This window comes from Schistocerca serialis, chromosome 2 (assembly GCF_023864345.2).
Source record: "Schistocerca serialis cubense isolate TAMUIC-IGC-003099 chromosome 2, iqSchSeri2.2, whole genome shotgun sequence".
In the NCBI taxonomy this organism is placed as follows: Eukaryota; Metazoa; Arthropoda; class Insecta; order Orthoptera; family Acrididae; genus Schistocerca; species Schistocerca serialis.
Window position 1 is genome coordinate 321,914,221 of NC_064639.1, and position 18,983 is coordinate 321,933,203.

Here is an 18,983-nt window from a genome sequence, read left to right on the forward strand (position 1 = left end):
GGTCCATTCATGCCACATTGTTCATCATGTTACTAACAGACTACTCAAGGCAATGATTAGCACAATGCCACGAAGTAATACTAGGAATCTTTTCTTGCATTATGCTCCTTACACCATTGTGTACACTAAATAGCACAACCATCAGCCATACCATTCAAAGTTACAGATAATAAATGCTCCTATTTGTAATTCTCAGAGAGTCCTAAATCGTCATGATGACTAATTAAAGAATTTAGAATTCCATTGGGAGCTACATCTATTGATTCTATTCAGTTTAGAAAAAATCACACTGGAGCTGAACGTTCAGGAAGATCTACACGAAAAATAACAGCGAGTGCGGATCTGTTGCTCATAGTCAAAGAAATGGCACTTTGTTCTTGGACTACATTTTATTGCGTTTTAACATATTTCTCATTTCATTTGCTATGTGGCTCAAGGTGTTAATGCATGTGTTTGTAGAATGAAGATTATATCCCACATCTACGCCACTAAGTTCCTATAAATTTACATCATCTTCAGAGTTGTTAAACAATTGATTTTAAATTTATTTCATCTTCAAAGTAATTAAATTATTGATGTTTTTAGCGAATTTATAAGCAGTTCGAAAATGTTTTCGATTGCTTCTTTATTATCAGACAAAGTATTTTAAGAAAACTTACTCCAATGTTTTATTTTTCCTTCAGATCCTTCTTTTTGTCATTCTTTGTTCCCCACACTCTGTTTGTGATCATGTATCCTTTTCCTCAGTGACATTAAGTTGTTTCTGGGATTCTCCAAAATGACTGATTTTACCATTTTCTCACTCCACTGAAATTTTCATTCCCACCTATTTATCGATGGCTAGGCTTCCACCATCACAATACAATTTATTCCTCATCCTTTTATTCTTGGCATACAGTCACTCGTTTCTCTTGCAGATGTCATTTTTCTGCAACAGCGTACAAAATTTGGGCAAGTCAGAATCAGAAACTTCTTTGTCTTGACCATGTACAGATTTGACAATTTCTAATGTATACTTCTGTTGTAGTAGTTATTATGATACACTTTTTTCCTGATAAGTACAACAGTGTATGTCATGTAATGACTCACATGTTTTTACACATCACTCGACTTTCTAACACATGAATATTTTCGAAATATAATCATGTTTGCTTGAAAAGTGAGTGTGTTGAAGGTTTTTGCCGTTTGTAGCTCAGATGTAGCAACAATTGTGGAAATGGTTTCTTCTATGTATGGAAACAGTTTCATTGCTTCAGTATATTATTGTGATGTCTGTGTGGTTTTCCCTTCAGTTACAATTGTGAGGGGTTATTTGATACGTTAAATAATGTAGGTATTACATTCTACACAGGTTTCAAGTTCCACTTCACTGATTTGACGGGAAGTGTACTGAAGAAAAGTTCACATTGTTGAGTAGATATACGATGTCATTCTACAAAAGTCGGGTTTCTGCTGTTTTTACCCATTTTTTGTTCTTAAAAGAAAATGACATTCTTCATTAAATATCTGTATGTAATAAAGGAATCGTAAATAAACTACCCCATAATGTGTAGCTCCATGTCTCCTAGGGTCTTTAGGGAACTAAAGAAAGAGAAAAATCATGTAATTTTTTAGTTCTTGTCTATTTTTATTGCACTACAGACGCCCTTTTGTGTAAAAAATATGTTAAAAATCAACTGTATTATTCCCACTCATCCTATACTGCATTCGGAAATGTAGCTATCTGTCCGCCTAGAGCGCTGGTGTCGTAATGTATGACACATACGAGCAAGAGAGTCACGCGTAAAAGCATTGAAACACACAAAAGTGTTGGCTAACCTAATAGAAGCAATGAAAATAGGTGTCTGCAAGGGAGGCAGGGCAAGGGGGAAGGTGGCGACCTTGCCCCCCCCCCCCCCTTCTGGAATCTGGATTACAGTGTTTTCATTAACTGCAGAATTCTCATACACCACCTAAATCTACATCCATATGACTACTCTGCAATTCACATGTACGTGCCTGGCAGAGGTTTCATCAAACCATTTTCCCACTGTTTATTTCCTGTTCCACTCTTGAACAGCACAAGGTACAAACAAACACTTAAAGCTTTCTGTGAGAGTTTTGTTTTCTATTATTTTGTTACGATGAGAATTTCTCCCTATGTAGGTTGGAGAGAGTACAAATTTTCCACATAGAAGTTGGAGATTTTCTAAACAGATTTCGCCACAACAAAAAGCTCTTCATTTGAATGAATACCACTCCATCTTGTGTATCATTTCCATAAAACCTGCTCCCTGTCTGACGAAAGTACAAAACGAGCTGCCCCTCTCTGAACTTCTTCCATGTCGTTTGTCAACCCCACCTGTAAAGAATCCCATATTACGTAGTACAAGCGTAGTTGACGGACAAGCATAGTGCAGGCAGTCTCTTCAGACGATTTGTTGCACCTTCTAAGTGTTGGTTTTTATTACCCACTACATTATCTGTGTGGTAGTTCCAGTTTAAGTTGTTTGTAATCTAGTCCCAAGGTATTTAGCTGAAAAGATAGCTTTTAGATCTGCGCGATTTATCATGTAACAAAATTTAATGGACTCATTTTAGTACACATGTGGATGTGCTCAAACTTTTCCTTATTTAGAATCAATTGCTACTTTTTGCACCATACAGATATCTTCACTAAATCATTTTGCGAATGACTTTACTAGACAGTAAATGACAGTGTCACCTGCAAACAATCTAAGTGGGCTGTTCAGATTTTCTCTTAACTCAGGGCTATTCAAGGCATGGAAAACTTGGCAATAGCACGATGTGTGGGGCCATGTGCAAGATGAGGCTCGAGATTACTCGGTTTTGCTAGGTACTTCTTGGAAGTACTCGGTACAAGAGACATTTCATTTAATATTTTGGAGCGGCACTTTTCGGTCAGCACGACTTTCTTCAGTTCAGTAGAATCATAGTATCAGCGTCATTTACTCTTCAGTATTTATTCATGGTTTAAAAGAAGTTCACAGGTCCAGTGGCTCTTAGAACAGAAAGAGGCAGTCTACCGATCTATCATCACAAGCTTTTAAAATGAAAGGGAATGACAGAAGAGAAGGATAAGAATTTTCGGCACCTGTTATGCAATGTGCAACTGCATAATCTATGGGTATAGCAGATTTCAAATGGGACGACGTTACAACACGATGCAGAAAGAATTTAGAGATTTAACTGACGATGAAAAAGTACAACGATAGACAGATGGGAATAACCGTTCTGTACATCAAAAAGCACTTTGTGCTAAATTTGCAGGTTTGGAACACCTGGTGTTAGGAACAGTACATTCTCTGAAGTAGCAAGCAGTAGTCCACTGTCAGTTGCAACACTTATCGATGGTATTGAACGAAAAGTGTGAAGACCTTATATATTTTTTCGACGTACGTTGGTGAAGTCAAGGGGCATACATTGAACGATTTTTCGATTTAAAACCCGTGTTTGTTGAACTTATGAAGATTAGATTAGATTTACTTTCATTCCACTTGAAGGGAAAAGGAGAGCGGGAACAAAAATTAGAACATACGAAGTGGATTGCTGACCTTACATTTTAAGTGGACTTGACTGCACACAACACACAGCAAGACATTGCAAGGTGAGAACTTATTCCTGGTGTGATGAAGATGCTTTTAAAAAGAAAAACGCATTGTGGAAAGGATAAATTCTGACAAAAACAGTCCAGTCCCCTAGGTTCACCCCGGAGTTAAAGGAAAGATGAAATTTGGAGAATTCTTTGTGGGCTTGAAAGAATCACAAGGATAGTTTTCTGAACGTTTTGAGGACACTGCCAATCTTATATCTGTTTACGAGACCGTTTGCGCTTTCAGTTGAAAGCTTCACTGTGCATGTGCAGAAGGAACTGATTGATCTGCAACTTAATTCCTATTTAAAAGAGTTTCTATTTTTCTGTAATGAGGTTGCAAACCTGATAAAATACTTTGTTCAACATATGTGTGTGAAAGCCTTTTTCCCTTTATGAAACTAATTAAGTAAAAATTACATGCCAACCACACTGCTAAAATCTGTGAAACTGTCTGTGTCTGTATGTATGCCCATAATATGTACTGAATAAAAATTACATGTCTTCAGTGCGCCAAAAACAATTGAATAGTACTGTATTAGTTTAGTTTCTGATTTGTGTTGTTGAGAAATATGAAATCAAGTCGTATGCAGCGCGACTGTATTGCCATTTAAATGTAGTGCTTTTGCAGCTTCCCCCTCTTCATGTTCTGATACCATGGCGTGATGGTAGGGGAAGTGTGCAGCTAGCCAGAGCTATGTCATGCGAGGTAGAGCCCTGACGGCGAGCCAAATTCTTGGCCATCTTTGTCCAACAGAAAGAGCAGAGGATCTATAACAGATTCTTCGAGAATCCCATATATCACTTTTATTTTACTTGAAGACTTTCGATCAATTACTATGAACTGTAATCTTTCTAACAGAAAATCACATATCCAGTTGCACAACTGAGATGATACACCAAAGGCATGCAATTTGATTAGAAGTGACTTTTGAGGAACAGCACTAAAAACCTTCTGGAAATCTAGATATATGGAATCAATTGGACATCCTCTACCAACAGCACTCATTACTTCATGAAAATAGCGCTCTGATTGTGTTACAAATGATCGATATTTTCGGACCCATGCTGTCTGTATATCAACAGATCACTTTCTTCCAGGTAATTCATAGCGTTTAAGCACAGTATATGTTCCAAAATCCTATTGTAAATCGACGTCAGTGATATGGGTCTATAATTCAGTGGGTAGCTCCTATTTCTATTCTTGTGTATTGGTGTGATCAGTGCAAGTTTCCAGTCTTTAGGTATGGATCTTTCATTGAGCGAGTGGCTGTATATTATTGCTAAACATGGAACTGTTATATCAGCATTCTCGAAAAGGAAACAAACATATATACAGTTTGGACCAGAAAACTTGCCTTTATTAAGTGACTGAGTTACTTCGCTAGTCTGAGGATATGACCTTCAAAGTTATTCATTTTGTCAGCTGTTCTTGACTCGAGTTCTGGAATATTTACTTTATCTTCTTTGATGAAGGAATTTCAGAAACTCCCATTTGTGGCACTGTCATCCGGAACATTACCGTCGCTATAGTGCAGCGACGGTAATGACAGTGTCTTGCTGATGATGTACTTTACATACAACCAGAATCTCTTCGGATTTTCTGCCAAATTTCGTGACTGAGTTTCATTGTGGAAACTATGAAAAGCATTTCATACTAAGTCCACCCTAAATATTGAGCTTTTATAAAAATTTGCCAATATTGAACTGAATCATCGTCAATTTTCTAAGATGTAGTAAGTTTTTTTATGAGGTGTATGATTTAGTTCTCATTCCATGATGCATCTCGAAAATGATGAACTTATTTTTATATAAAAAAAAGACTATGTAAGAGTCTTGCTCCCCTCCTCCGGGTAAATTGTAAATTTCTGCAGACACCCACGGTAGTGAATCAATTAAAATAACACCATCAAGACTATTCTCAAGGTTTAGAAAGCTATTAAAGAGTATATGTGCCATTCAGCTAGTGTAGAAGGACATCTTGGATGATGTAATCCACAACAAATATTTTAGATTGCAATGAAGAAAACAAAGTTGGAATTTAGAGTCTTGTCAGCAACAAGTTAATAAAAAAAGAACATTTGCTTTGATAGTCAAGAATGGGGGAGGTAAAGGTCCTTCACCTTATTGATGAAATCATTCCACTAAATACCTGGAATGATTTAGGGAAACCACAACATACCTAATTATATATAACTTCATTGGAATTTAAAACCTGCTCCTAGTAATCATGAGTCAAAAATGGTTCTTATGGCTCTGAGCACTATGGGATTCAACTTCTGAGGTCATCAGTCCCCTAGAACTTAGAACTACTTAAACCTAACTAACCTAGGGACATCACACACATCCACGCTCGAGGCAGGATTCGAACCTGCGATCGCAGCGGTCTCGCGGTTCCAGACTGTAGCGCCTAGAACCGCTCGGCCACTCCGGCCGGCAATCATGAGTCTTAAGCACTGAACTATCCCACGTGGTTGGCAGCATTCTGATGAGTTTACGCCATTAAGTAGTAGCTTTCACAGTTACTGTACTTGTAGTAAAAGATATATGTCTTGGAACGTTTAATGTACTTTGGAGCCATAACAGCTTGTACTTAGGCTGTGATAAAGTACCTAGAAATTAAAGACTGCTAGTGTGTGGTTTATCTGTGCCACACATATGCCTCATCCAAGCATATCGACCACACTTGCATCATGTATGAAATGACAGCGTACTCTTGCATAGGGCAACGAGTGAACAAATGCTGCATTGTAGCTTGTACATTACATGCTCAGTTCACATGACCTTCTACAGAATTCTTATTCCACATTCGACTGTCCAATGAAAACGCCAGTGAACAGACGGCTCTGTAATGCAGATGATGTCATACACCCCCTACTGTGTGAAGTATCAATGATGAGTTTTAAAATCCAATCTGCCTTGCTTCCATTCACATTATGAGCAGACAGACACTCAAGTGCAGCATACAAGACGTTTTCTTTAACTGAAGCAAGAGCAGACAGAAATGATCAATTGGGCAATCTGCATCCTATCCAATGGATCCTCATAGTGAATTACTTTCGTGTCACATAAATTTACGACTATATTTGACACTTTGTCAGACATCAACTGCCTCCAATGAGCATGTCACTGATTGCACTTTAAAACTCAATCTTCCTTCAAAGTATCAAGAGAGTAAAAAACAGACATCGCTTCCCAGATTTTATTCAGTAGTCAACCCAGACTGCACATCCACCATCCTTCAAAGTCGTGGTAAAACTGACAATGACTCTTGTTGGAGTTGGCTTCTGCGATGTGGATCAACGTAATCTAAACAAAGTTGGAAGCTACTAACAGCCCATGTGCTTTATAGCTTCCTAAACATGAACTACGCGACGTGTTGAACGTTCCAATGCTAAGGGGGCGATTCTGACAGATTGGTCAAGGCAGCACGAAATGTCAGATCTGCTACAGACTTTACAACAGCACATGAAGAAATAAATCGGCTGACGAAAAATACAAGAAATGGCTAAAGAGAGCTTCCTGCTAAAAGAGTGCTAAAGAAATAGCAGGTGGAGACCTGAACTCCTCAGTGGCAAGGAGACGCGACATTTTCCATTTGTAATTTCATAACAATGAAAACAGATGTTCACTTACTGGTATATCTTATTATACGTTTGCTCTGTTGTTAATAGTGACATTGTTAATAGGGGGCGGGGGGTACCATAATTTAGTATTCAAATAGGTGTGCTAATGTTACAAGAATGGTTACACAACGTACACACAATTTGTAGTTTGTATATATTCAGGAAGGAAGATTGGATTTAAAAGTCCCGTCGACATCGAGGTCATTAGTGACGGAACACAAGCGCAGAGAGGGAAGTATATCCAGTGTCCTTTCAAAGTTACCATCCGGCATTTGCCTGGAGTGATTTAGGGTATTCACGGAAAACATAAATCTGGATGGCCGGACGCGGGTTTGAACCGAATGCGAGTCCTGTGCAACCTCGCTCGGTGTGTGTGCGTGCGAATGTAAGAAACCAGACTCTTACTGATTTCTATTTCTGCTAGCCCTGGAACTTTGTCCCGTCCCTTCAACGGAGATGCGGCATTGCGCCGTCGATACAATCTTTGCACATTACATTTTTGCATTACGACTGTAACACGTGGTGATGTTTACAAGTTGGTGGAATGTTGACTTCTGTGTGAGTGACCTTGAATGATTGTGCGTGATGTGGAGTAGTGATTGGCCAGTGAGATCGTAATCAAGAACTTCAAAATGTATAAAATTAACGTTTCGTTAGCGTGCTTATTATTCGGAAAAGCTCATATCAAACAGTAAGTTTTGACAGCCGGATTGTTTGTTAAAATGGAATCATTCATATATGGAAAGATCAGTTTTTATGATTTGATCCCGACAGGCTCCCCTGGTATTGGTTTTTGCTGGAATAAAGACGCTAACTATAGTTTTCACGTAGAAAAGCAGACCGGTATACGTATGTGTTTAACACAACAGTTGCTCCTATGGCCTCTCCTGTACGAAGCAGTTATACTTGTTGTTTGTAAGATTGGCCTGTAAATTACAAACATAGTCTACTGGAAGAGAGAGAGAGTGAATGATTACTCGTATAAAAAATACTTTATACAGTATTCACAGTGTGTCTTTCTAGGCAGTGAACACGAGGAAAGTAGTTGCATCTTACTATCTGTAAAAATTTTGAAATCAATTGTTGCTATTTAGGGACCGATGGCCTTAGCAGTTTGGCCCCATAGAATTTACCAAAAGAAAAAAAAAACATTGCTATTCTATATTCATCGCATCAGAAACCTTCCCCCGAACTAGGCTATTACAACTTTCAAATTTAAATATGGAATATATTTCTATTCAGCTATTGAAAGCAAAGATTATTTTCTAATGTGCTCATATCAGTATTGTTAATGGGTGTACTGAAGTATTCAACTTTTGCCTCTCTCAGTAGTTTTATATCAAGGATGCAGGTTAACTTTAGTAGATATCATAGCTATGACTTATCCATGCAGACAACGATACAATCATAAGTGGTGAAAATTGTGAAAAACGATCCCTAAATGGAGGGATGAGTTTCTGATAGATGCTTGAATAGACAAGAGAGAGCAGTAGTTCTTAGTTGAATAAAAAATCAGCCGGAGTTGAGAGAGTCAAGTCATTCATAAATCTTGCATTGAAAAGCCACACCTCAGTGATCGTAACTTTTCTTCTCATGTTTTGAATAATGAGTAATAATACTTCAGTAAGAAGTTTTAAATTTTATAGTCACAGCCCAAAGTTTTGGTATTGACACATTTTGAATTATATACAGGAATGCTTCATAATTCTCACTGTAATTGTGATTGGGATATACACTAAACTAAGTGATGGTTTTGTGGTCAAGAGAATCTAGGTTAGTGTTGTAGTCATAATAGTAACCCAAATTTTCCTAGAACACCCCAAAAGAGTAACACAGTGTATCAATGTTCCAACAGTTTATCAACACTCATTTTCTACACAATGTAGCAGAAGTTCTAGTATGGAAATAATGAACAAAAATTGACAGGCAGCCAGTTAGTTGAAGTTGAATGATGAGTGGAACACTTAAAAGATCAGAAGAAATTCACCGCAAAAAGTTGTTGCTTAATGTGTGACCATCAGGTTGAAAAAGTTTACTGAGAAGATTAGGTATGGAAAAAAAAAAAAAAAAAAAATAATTGTGAGGTCCCTATGGTGATTGGAAAACTTCACATTAGTTGATGGTTGGAAATTAGATCAGGATTCTGGCATTTCATGTAAAAAGTGTAGTGGCAACTCTGCTCAGCAAGCAAAAACTCAAGATTGCCACATTGAGAAACATTCACTTCTTCTTCTACTTCTTCTTCCATCCAGGTGTTTGGCAGGTTCTCTTGTGACAGTCTCATCAAAAATTCTCATGCCATCTCTTCATTGACCGAATTAGTGCTGTTACAACCATGTTTGGAGGTAGTGTACCATACCTATCTCTACTTCTGCTGTCAATTTATTAACTTAAGAGTTTACATTCATTTTTCTATGAAGTCTTGTAGCTTGTGAGATTTTTCAAAGGAAACACGTTGTTGGTGGTGGCTGTCTTTTTTTATTGTTCGAGTACCATCTTCGATTCACTTCATGTGATTACTATACTGCTTATCGTATAAATTGCGGTGACCTCACAGTCCAGATGCTGTTGAAATGATTTTTTGCATCTGTACCAGTAGGTTTATTTTACTGAATTTGCATTAAAATGCAAATGAATGTGAGTACAGTGCTGGATGCCGCAACATTGACTTCACTGCCCATTGGTTTGTTTCTGACAAATTCTGCTGCAAGAAAGCCACATTAAATCCTTAGTAGCCATTGTGCAGATGTCATACTTCATTTGTTCACTCATTCCTGTTGGTATTCAGCAAAGAAGTCAATTCTCATTTATTTCACTCCATGAACTGTGGAAGGCACTGCAAAAAACTTTCATGAATGCTGCAGACTGAGTGTTACTTAATGGGTTCAGTTGCTGAAAGTGTTGTGCACTGATGTAACTTGTAGGTGGACTTTTTGTTGTCAACATAGTGAGTTCCTTGTTCTGTTGAACACCACCACATTTCATTTAGTAGGTCTTTGCACCCATATTGCAGTTGTAATAGTGAATTTTGTGGGTATTGCTCTACCATTCCTCTTACTTTGGAAATATGTTCCACTAGTAAATCTGACACGACCTTGTAGATCATTTCCATGGTGTCTTGGACAGGTTCACATAGGGGCTGGACTTCAGAGTTCAAGGCAACTTTAACAGCATTTCTTTCCTTTTTATGGAGCTTGTGTTAACTACTACTTTTCCATCACCTCAACCACAACATTTTCTGCTAGTTAATCTGCACTCATTACGTACCTTCATAAATCTTCTGGCTAAAAAAAAACCACACTAACAGTGATGGATGATTGTGGGCACAATATTTTGTAAGTACTGTATTGCCACTCACTGTTTGTAAATTCATCAAGCATGGCATCTGAAGATGAAGCTGATTTACACTACTAATCCTCTGATGATGTCATCAGCTACCATTAGGATTGTTGCAGCTTGTGAAATTATCATTGCCCTTTGTCACTCACGCAGAAATGAGGTTTCCCCTATAATTAGTCACAAGGTTCCACATTTTTTAAGGAAATTGGATATGGACTTATGCCATCTCAGATAGTAGTAATATTCAGTTTCAGAACTTTTATTTGTTAACAAAATATGTTAGCCATTTATGTTATGACCCTAGCTCGTTAAAGGTTTTGTCTGAAAGCTAGTAAGTTTCCACTCTTTTTTTTTATATGTCTGTCAATGACTCAATGCTTCTACTATTCAGTGTGTGGCCTCTTTTACTCCTGATTTATTAACAAAACATTTTGTTGCAACACAGCCAACTAACAATTGACACATCAACACCAATCAACAAAAGAAACTGTACATTATTGTATTGTCAGAGCATCACAAGGAGTATTTATGTTTCTTTCCAAATGAAGTCTTGTAACTTCTAGCACACTTAAGGAAGACACTGCACAATTTTATTCCCACGTTCTCTCTGACACTACATATGGCTGCATTGTGACTGTTCCACACACATCATTCATTACTTCTAACAAATCAGGTAACAAATACATTTGACTCACCTCCTTAGTGGAGGTCGCTGATGCACTCTTGTGCAGTGATGCACAACTCAGCTATGAAAATTTTCACTACCAGTATTTGGCTGGTAGGGGAAGAAGGGATGATGACGGAAAGTTCCTGATCTCCAGTCTTTGTGCCAATGCCCTCGATTAAATTCCAAACCTCTCCACATTGTCTTGTGAACTGAGGGTGTGTGACATTTTTGTTTGTAAGGAGGCCAGTGGATGGGCAAATTAAGCTTTGTAGTTCCTTTGGTGTTATTTTAGAGTAGTGGATTATGTGCCAGCACCAAGTTTCACCCTCTACCTTCCTTCCCTCCATCCATAACAACATAAACCCATACACACTCATCACAGTCATCCACGTGACACAGATACACACTTGACAATTCATAACAGAGAAGAAGAAGGCAATGGTAAACCAACTCCACTCGGACATTACTATTAACAGCGATGCAGGATTCCTGCGTCTGCTTCCCGAAACTCATTCACTGAGTATGGGTCTGTTTATACTTGAACCAAGGAGTGTAGACAACGAATAATTACCTCGGGTGTACTACAGTGTCTGAATCCTCAAATTGATTGATTGATTGATTGATTTTTATTGCCCAAAAACAAGACATTTACAGGGATGTGAAGCTTGTATAATCAACGTCAATAAATGTACAAACAACAATGACAATAAATACACAAATAATTAATCTATGTTAGAAATTATGCTCACAGAAATCTTCCATTGTATAAAAACAATCTTGAATAAAGAAAGTTCTTACAAATATCTTAAGTTTTTTCAGCTCCAGACTCTTAACTGACTCTGGTAGTTTATTAAATAGCTTTACAGATGTGTGTTTGAAGCTGTTTAGAGTTTTGGTATATGAGCGGTAGTCTTTTCTTACATCATTACAGTGTCGTGTGTTATAACTATGTACATCAGAATTCAGATCAAAACTAGACAAGTTCTTTTTAATGTACAAGACACATTGAAATATGTATATACATGGCAAGGTCATAATACTAAGTTTAATAAATAATTCTCTACAGTGAGTTCTAGGTGGTACTTTACATATCAGTCTGACTGCTTTTTTTCTGGGCTGTAAATAAGCATTTTAAGTAGCAATTATTTCCCCCCAAGATTGTCCCATGCGTAAAATGAGAGTGAATATAACTAAAATAGACAGAAAGCAAAATTTTCTCATCTGCTGCTGCTTGTAATTTTCTGAGCATAAATATTCCTTTAGAAATTTTTGGTGTTAAATAATTCAGATGTGCCTGCCAGCCTAAATTATTTTGCAAAACAATGCAAAGAAACTTTACAGGAACTGTCTCTAAGGTGATTCTATTGTTATAAGAAATGTTTAATTCCTGTGTTTTATTTATGTTCATAGACAGGCTATTGGCATTACACCAGTCAGAAAGTACATCTACCTTGAGTGAGGTAGAGTTACTTATGTTATTGTTCATAGGCACTGTAACACTTAAACTGATATCATCTGCATACAAGTAACAGTTTGTAGTATCATCTATTACATTGCTAGGTAGGTCATTCATATATAATATGAACAAGAGAGGGCCCAAGATTGACCCTTGAGGAACACCATGGTTAACGGGGGGGGGGGGGGGGGGGGGGGGGAAAGAAACTAGAATATTGGTTATTGAAGTAAACAGTTTGAGATCTATTAGATAAGTATGACTGAATAATTTTAACAGCAGAGACTGAGAAACCTACAGTTTTTAATTTCAGCAGCAGAGTTTTGTGGCACACAGTGTCAAACGCTTTTGATGAATCAAAATACTTTGTACTTACAATAAATTTTTCTTCTTTTGCTTCAAGATAGTTACATATATAGCTCATAACAGCATCACATGTTGTTAGATTTTTTCCTAAACCCAAACTGGCTATTTGAAAGTAATTGATGAGAATCTAGAAAATTGATTATTTGAATAGTCATTAGTTTCTCAGTGACCTTGGATAAAAGGGGTACAAGAGAAACTGGCCTATAATTGCTAGGCAGATTATTCTCACCAATTCATTACCTGATTTTCCAGTTCATCTTTTAATAATTGGGAGTAAGCTATGGTGTTTTTTTTTTTTTGTTAAAGGCGACAGTTTGGTGTGTTTTAAACAAATGTGACTCATCAATCTCGTATATGTGGCACATTAATTACGTTAACATCCTCTGTGAAAACTACCACCGTAATCCAGTATTTTGAAGTTCAAAATAGATTTGTGGGTGTAAACAATGTGAACACCTGTATACAAAACCACCATATTTCTTTGAGGTCCCTGGTACTTGGATAGCTAAAATTCGCATGAATGTGTGACACATCATTGTTGCCACACTGGTTGATAGCACCACCGGTCAAAATTGACTGTTTTTATTGTATTCTTCAATACTCCCCTAGAAACATTTCACACTTATCTGAAAATAAGATACTTAGTCTCATATTCTTGTTATATGTAGAAGATCTGTCATTGTATAGCCAAGCAGCTAAAGTAATTCTCTTTGCCAATAATGATTTTATAATGACAAAACTGTAATACTGGAAAATATAAATAAAGCTTTCTTGAAAATTATTAACTGGTTGGCTGCGAATTAATCCTGGCTGTACTTATTTAAAACACAGGACACACAATTTTGTTCTGCTCAAGTCCTGGCAACACCATTAGAATTAATGCGTAAAGGAAAATCAGTAAATGAAACAGAATATTCTAAATTCGTAGGTGTTTATATTGATAAGAACAATACCTGGAAGACTACAGGTAATAATAGATTAAGAGATGCAAAATATCAAAAACTTGACTTTTATTATTTTCACTCACTAATCTAATATGGCATCATATTCTAAAGTAAGTCTTCATTTTGGAAGAAAGTGTTTGATATGCAGAAGCCTGTAATAGGATATTATGTGAGTTAATCGTACTGAGAACAGCTACATACTACATTTACTCCATTATGAAAATAGGAGCCCACACTCATTCGCAATTTGAAATCAATAGCAACATTCCTAACTATAATACCAAAGAAAAAATGATTTAGGCTATCAGTCTCAGAGCCTTAGTGTGGTACAAGAATATGATAGATACCAAAATTAACTTAAGAAACTGAAATGATACATATTTGTCAATTACTCCTATTCCATAGAAGAATTTCTAAACAGGGAATGACAGTATGCTTCTAATTGAACAGAAGTTCTTCAACTCTCCATCTAATTATTGGAATTGGAGTGAGCGAGAGAGAGATTGAGACTGTGGGCAACTTCCTGTACTTTGATGACATTGTCTCTTCAGGTAGTGTTATACACTAAGAGATCAGCAAAAGAATATAAAAAGTCTAAAGTCTACCATGTAGTACATTAGGTACTTTGAAATGAAATGCTTCAATTGCTTTCAGTAATGACAATATAATGAAAAGGAAAGATTGCCACTCACCTTATAGTGGGGATGTTGAGTCGCAGGCAGGCACAACAAAAAGACTACTAAACATGTAAGCTTTTGCTTGGAAGGCGTTTTTCTGGAAAACACACACACACAATGTGCGCAAACACAGCGTACACACTCTTAACCACTGTGTCTGGCTATCGAGGCCAGGCTGTAAGCAACTGGAGAAGCAACGTGGTTGGAGGGAGTAAGGAGGAGACTGGGGAGGGGAAGAGAAGGGAGGGAAGGGTACGGATTGGGGCAGGGAGGGGGGTCAGTAAAGTGTTGTTTTTGGGAGCATACAGGGATGAGATGGAGAGACGAAGGGCAGCTAGGTGCAGTCTGGAGGGGAAATGGAGTGGGGACAGGGAAGGGGATAGGTGAGTGAAGGACAATGACTAACGAAGGCTGAGGTCAGGAAGGTCACGAGAACATAGGATATATTGCAGGTAGAGTTTCTAGCTGCATAACTGAGAAAAACTGGTGTTGGTGGGATGGAAGCAGTCATTAAAATGAAGAACATTAAGTTGGGCAGCATGCTTAGCAACTGGGTGGTCCAGGTATTTCTTGGCCATAGTTTGTTGGTGACCATTTATGTGGACAGTCAGTTTATTGGTTGTCATAACTACATAGAACAAAGCACAGTGGTTGCAGCTTAGCTTGCAGATTACATGACAGGTTTCGTAGGTAGCTCTGTCTTTGATGGGATAGGTAATGCCTGTGACCAGGCTGGAGTATTTGGTGACAGGAGGATGTAGGGGACAGGTCTTGCACCTGGGTCTATTACAAAGCTAAAAGCCTTGAGGCAAGGGGTTTAGCAGGGGTTGTGTGGGGATGAAGATCTTATGTAGATTCGGTGGGTGGCAGAAGACCTCTGTGGGAGGGGTGGGGAGGATAGTGGCTAGGGCATTTCTCATTTCAGGGCACGACGAGAGATAGTCAGAACCCTGGAAGAGAATGTGATTCAGTTGCTCCGGTCCTCTGTGAGTGTGAGTCATGAGGGGAATGCTCCTCTGAGGCTGGACGGTGGGACTTCTGGAAGTGCTGGGTGATTGGAGAGATAAGACATGAGAGATCTGTTTCTGTACAACACTGGGAGGCTAATTATGGTCTTTGAAGGCTTCAATGAGATTTTTGGTATATTTCAAGAGAGACTTCTCATCACTGCAGATGTGATGACTATGGACAGCTAGGCTGTGTGGATGGGACTTCATGGTATGGAATGGGTGACAGCTGGTGGTTGGGAGATTTGATATGGATAGATGTACTGATGTAGCCATCTTTGAGGTGGAGGTCAACATAGAGGAAGGTCCCTTGTTGAGTTGAGGAGGACCACATGAAGTGAATGGGGGAGAAGGTGCTGAGGTTCTGGAGGAATGTGGATAGGGTGTCCACACCATTGATCCAGATCACAAAGATGTCATCAGTGAATCTGAATCAGGTGAGGGGTTTGGGGTTCTGGGAGGTTAGAAAGGATTCCTCCAGATGGCCCATGAGCACAAAATGGTGCCATATGGGTGCCCATTGCCATAACCCGAATTATTTTGTAGGTGATGCCTTACGACTTATCTTAGAAGCTAGATTAAGGAAGGGCAAACCTACGTTTCTAGCATTTGTAGACTTAGAGAAAGCTTTTGACAATGTTGACTGGAATACTCTCTTTCAAATTCTGAAGGTGGCAGGGGTAAAATACAGGGAGCGAAAGGCTATTTACAATTTGTACAGAAACCAGATGGCAGTTATAAGAGTCGAGGGACATGAAAGGGAAGCAGTGGTTGGGAAGGGAGTGAGACAGGGTTGTAGTCTCTCCCCGATGTTATTCAATCTGTATATTGAGCAAGCAGTAAAGGAAACAAAAGAAAAATTCGGAGTAGGTATTAAAATCCATGGAGAAGAAATAAAAACTTTGAGGTTCGCCGATGACATTGTAATTCTGTCAGAGACAGCAAAGGACTTGGAAGAGCAGTTGAACAGAATGGATAGTGTCTTGAAAGGATGATATAAGATGAACATCAACAAAAGCAAAACGAGGATAATGGAATGTAGTCGAATTAAGTCGAGTGATTCTGAGGGAATTAGATTAGGAAATGAGACACTTAAAGTAGTAAAGGAGTTTTGCTATTTGAGGAGCAAAATAACTGATGATGGTCGAAGTAGAGAGGATATAAAATGTAGAGTGGCAATGGCAAGGAAAGCGTTTCTGAAGAAGCGATATTTGTTAACATCGAGTATAGATTTAAGTGTCAGGAAGTCATTTCTGAAAGTATTTGTATGGAGTGTAGCCATGTATGGAAGTGAAACGTGGACGACAAATAGTTTGGACAAGAAGAGAATAGAAGCTTTCAAAATGTGGTGCTACAGAAGAATGCTGAAGATTAGATGGGTAGATCACATAACTAATGAGGAAGTACTGAATAGGATTGGGGAGAAGAGGCGTTTGTGGCCCAACTTGACTAGAAGAAGGGATCGGTTGGTAGGACATGTCCTGAGGCATCAAGGGATCACCAATTTAGTATTGGAGGGCAGCATGGAGGGTAAAAATCGTAGAGGGAGACCAAGAGATGAATACACTAAGCAGATTCAGAAGGATGTAGGTTGCAGTAGGTACTGGGAGATGAAGAAGCTTGCACAGGATAGAGTAGCATCAAACAGGATAGAGTAGCATCAAACCAGTCTCATGACTGAAGACCACAACAACAACAGCCTTCAAAGAAGTAGTAATTGTGGATGAGGATGTAGTTGGTCATGGTGTCCAGGAAGGAGGTTGTAGGTTTGGAATCTGTTGAGTGTTGTGAAAGGTAGTGTTCAATAGCAGTTTGGCTATGGGCGTTAGGGATGTTAGTGTAAAGAGAGATGATGTTAATAGTGATGAGCAGGGCACCATATGGTAAAGGAACAGGAACTGTGGAGGGTCGGTGTAGGAAATAGTTGGTATTTTTTATGTAGGAGGATAGGCTGCAGGTAATAGGCTGAAGGGTTTGGTCTATGAGACCAGAGATTCTCTCAGTAGGGGTACAGTAATCGGCCACAATGAGCCACCCTAGGTTGTTGGGTTTATGTGCTTTAGGAACCATGTAGAAGGTAAGAGTGCAGCTGGTGGTAGAGATGAGTGGAGAGACTGACTCTGAGGAGAGGTTCTGGGATGGGCCTATAGATTTGAGGAGAGCCTGGAGATCTCCTGGATTTCTGGATTTGGGTCACTGTGGCAGGGTTTGTAGGTGGTTTGAACAGAAACAGATCTCCCATGCATTATCTTTCCAGCCACTCACCACCTCCAAAAGTCCTACCGTTCAGTCACAGAGGAGCATTCTCCTTGTGACTCAGTACCACCCAGGACTGGAGCAACAGAATCACACTCTCCGCCAGGGTTTTGGCTACCTCAGTTTGTGCGCTGAAATTAGGAATGTCCTAACCACTATCCTCTCCATGCCTACCACAGTGGTATTCTTCCTCCCACTCTTCCACTGAACCTCCACAATATCCTGTCTATCCGTATATAACCTGTGTTCCGAACCCTGTACCTCATGGCTCATATCCCTGCAATAGACTTATACGAAACATCTGTCCCATACATCCTCCTACCACCACATCCTCCAGTCAGGTCACTGGCATTACCTATCCCACCAAAGGCAGGGCTACTTGTGAAACCAGTCATGCAATTTACATGCTAAGCTGTAACCACAGTGCATGACAACCAACAAACTGTCTGTCCACATGAATGGCCACCGAAATATTATGGCCAAGAAATACCTGGACCACATAGTTGCTGAGAACACAGCGTTCTTCATTTTAATGACTGATTCACAGCTTGTGCTCGATACATTGTACCAACACCAGCTTTTATGAATTGTGCAGGTGGGAACTCTCCCTGCAGTACATTCTCCATTCCCGTAACCCTCCTAGCCTCAGCCTTCTTTAGTCATTGTCCTTCATTCACATATCCACTTCCCTGTCCCCACTTCATACCCTCCTATTTCAGAAGCACAGCCACAGTCATTTTACTTCTCTCCTTTTCCACTCCCGCCTCCACTCCTTCCACCCCGTGTCTTACCTCCAGACTGCACCTAGCTGCCCTATCCTGTTTGCATCTCGTCCTTGTAAGCTCCCACAAATAGCACTTTACTGTCCCCTACCCACACTCTCCTATTCTTCCCCTTCCCCACTCCAGTCTCCTCCTTACTCTCTCCAATCATGCTGCCTTTATTTATTTCAGAAAAATGCCTTCCAGTCGAAAGCTTTCATGTTTAGTAGTCTTTTTGTTGTGTCTGTCTGCAACTCAACATCTCCGCTATATGGTGAGTAGTAAAACAAATTGT

At 39.0% G+C, this 18,983-nt stretch overlaps 1 protein-coding gene across 1 annotated transcript in view; it reads left to right on the forward strand.

Moving 5' to 3' along the window:
* Positions 1-7,717: 7,717 nt before the first annotated feature.
* Positions 7,718-18,983, forward strand: part of LOC126457124 (methylcrotonoyl-CoA carboxylase subunit alpha, mitochondrial) — a 115,116-nt gene continuing 103,850 nt past the window's right edge. The window contains exon 1 of the mRNA XM_050093181.1: positions 7,718-7,909. Within this exon, the coding sequence (XP_049949138.1) occupies positions 7,851-7,909 (59 nt within the window). The 5' untranslated portion in view covers positions 7,718-7,850. The remainder of the gene's footprint in view (positions 7,910-18,983) is intronic.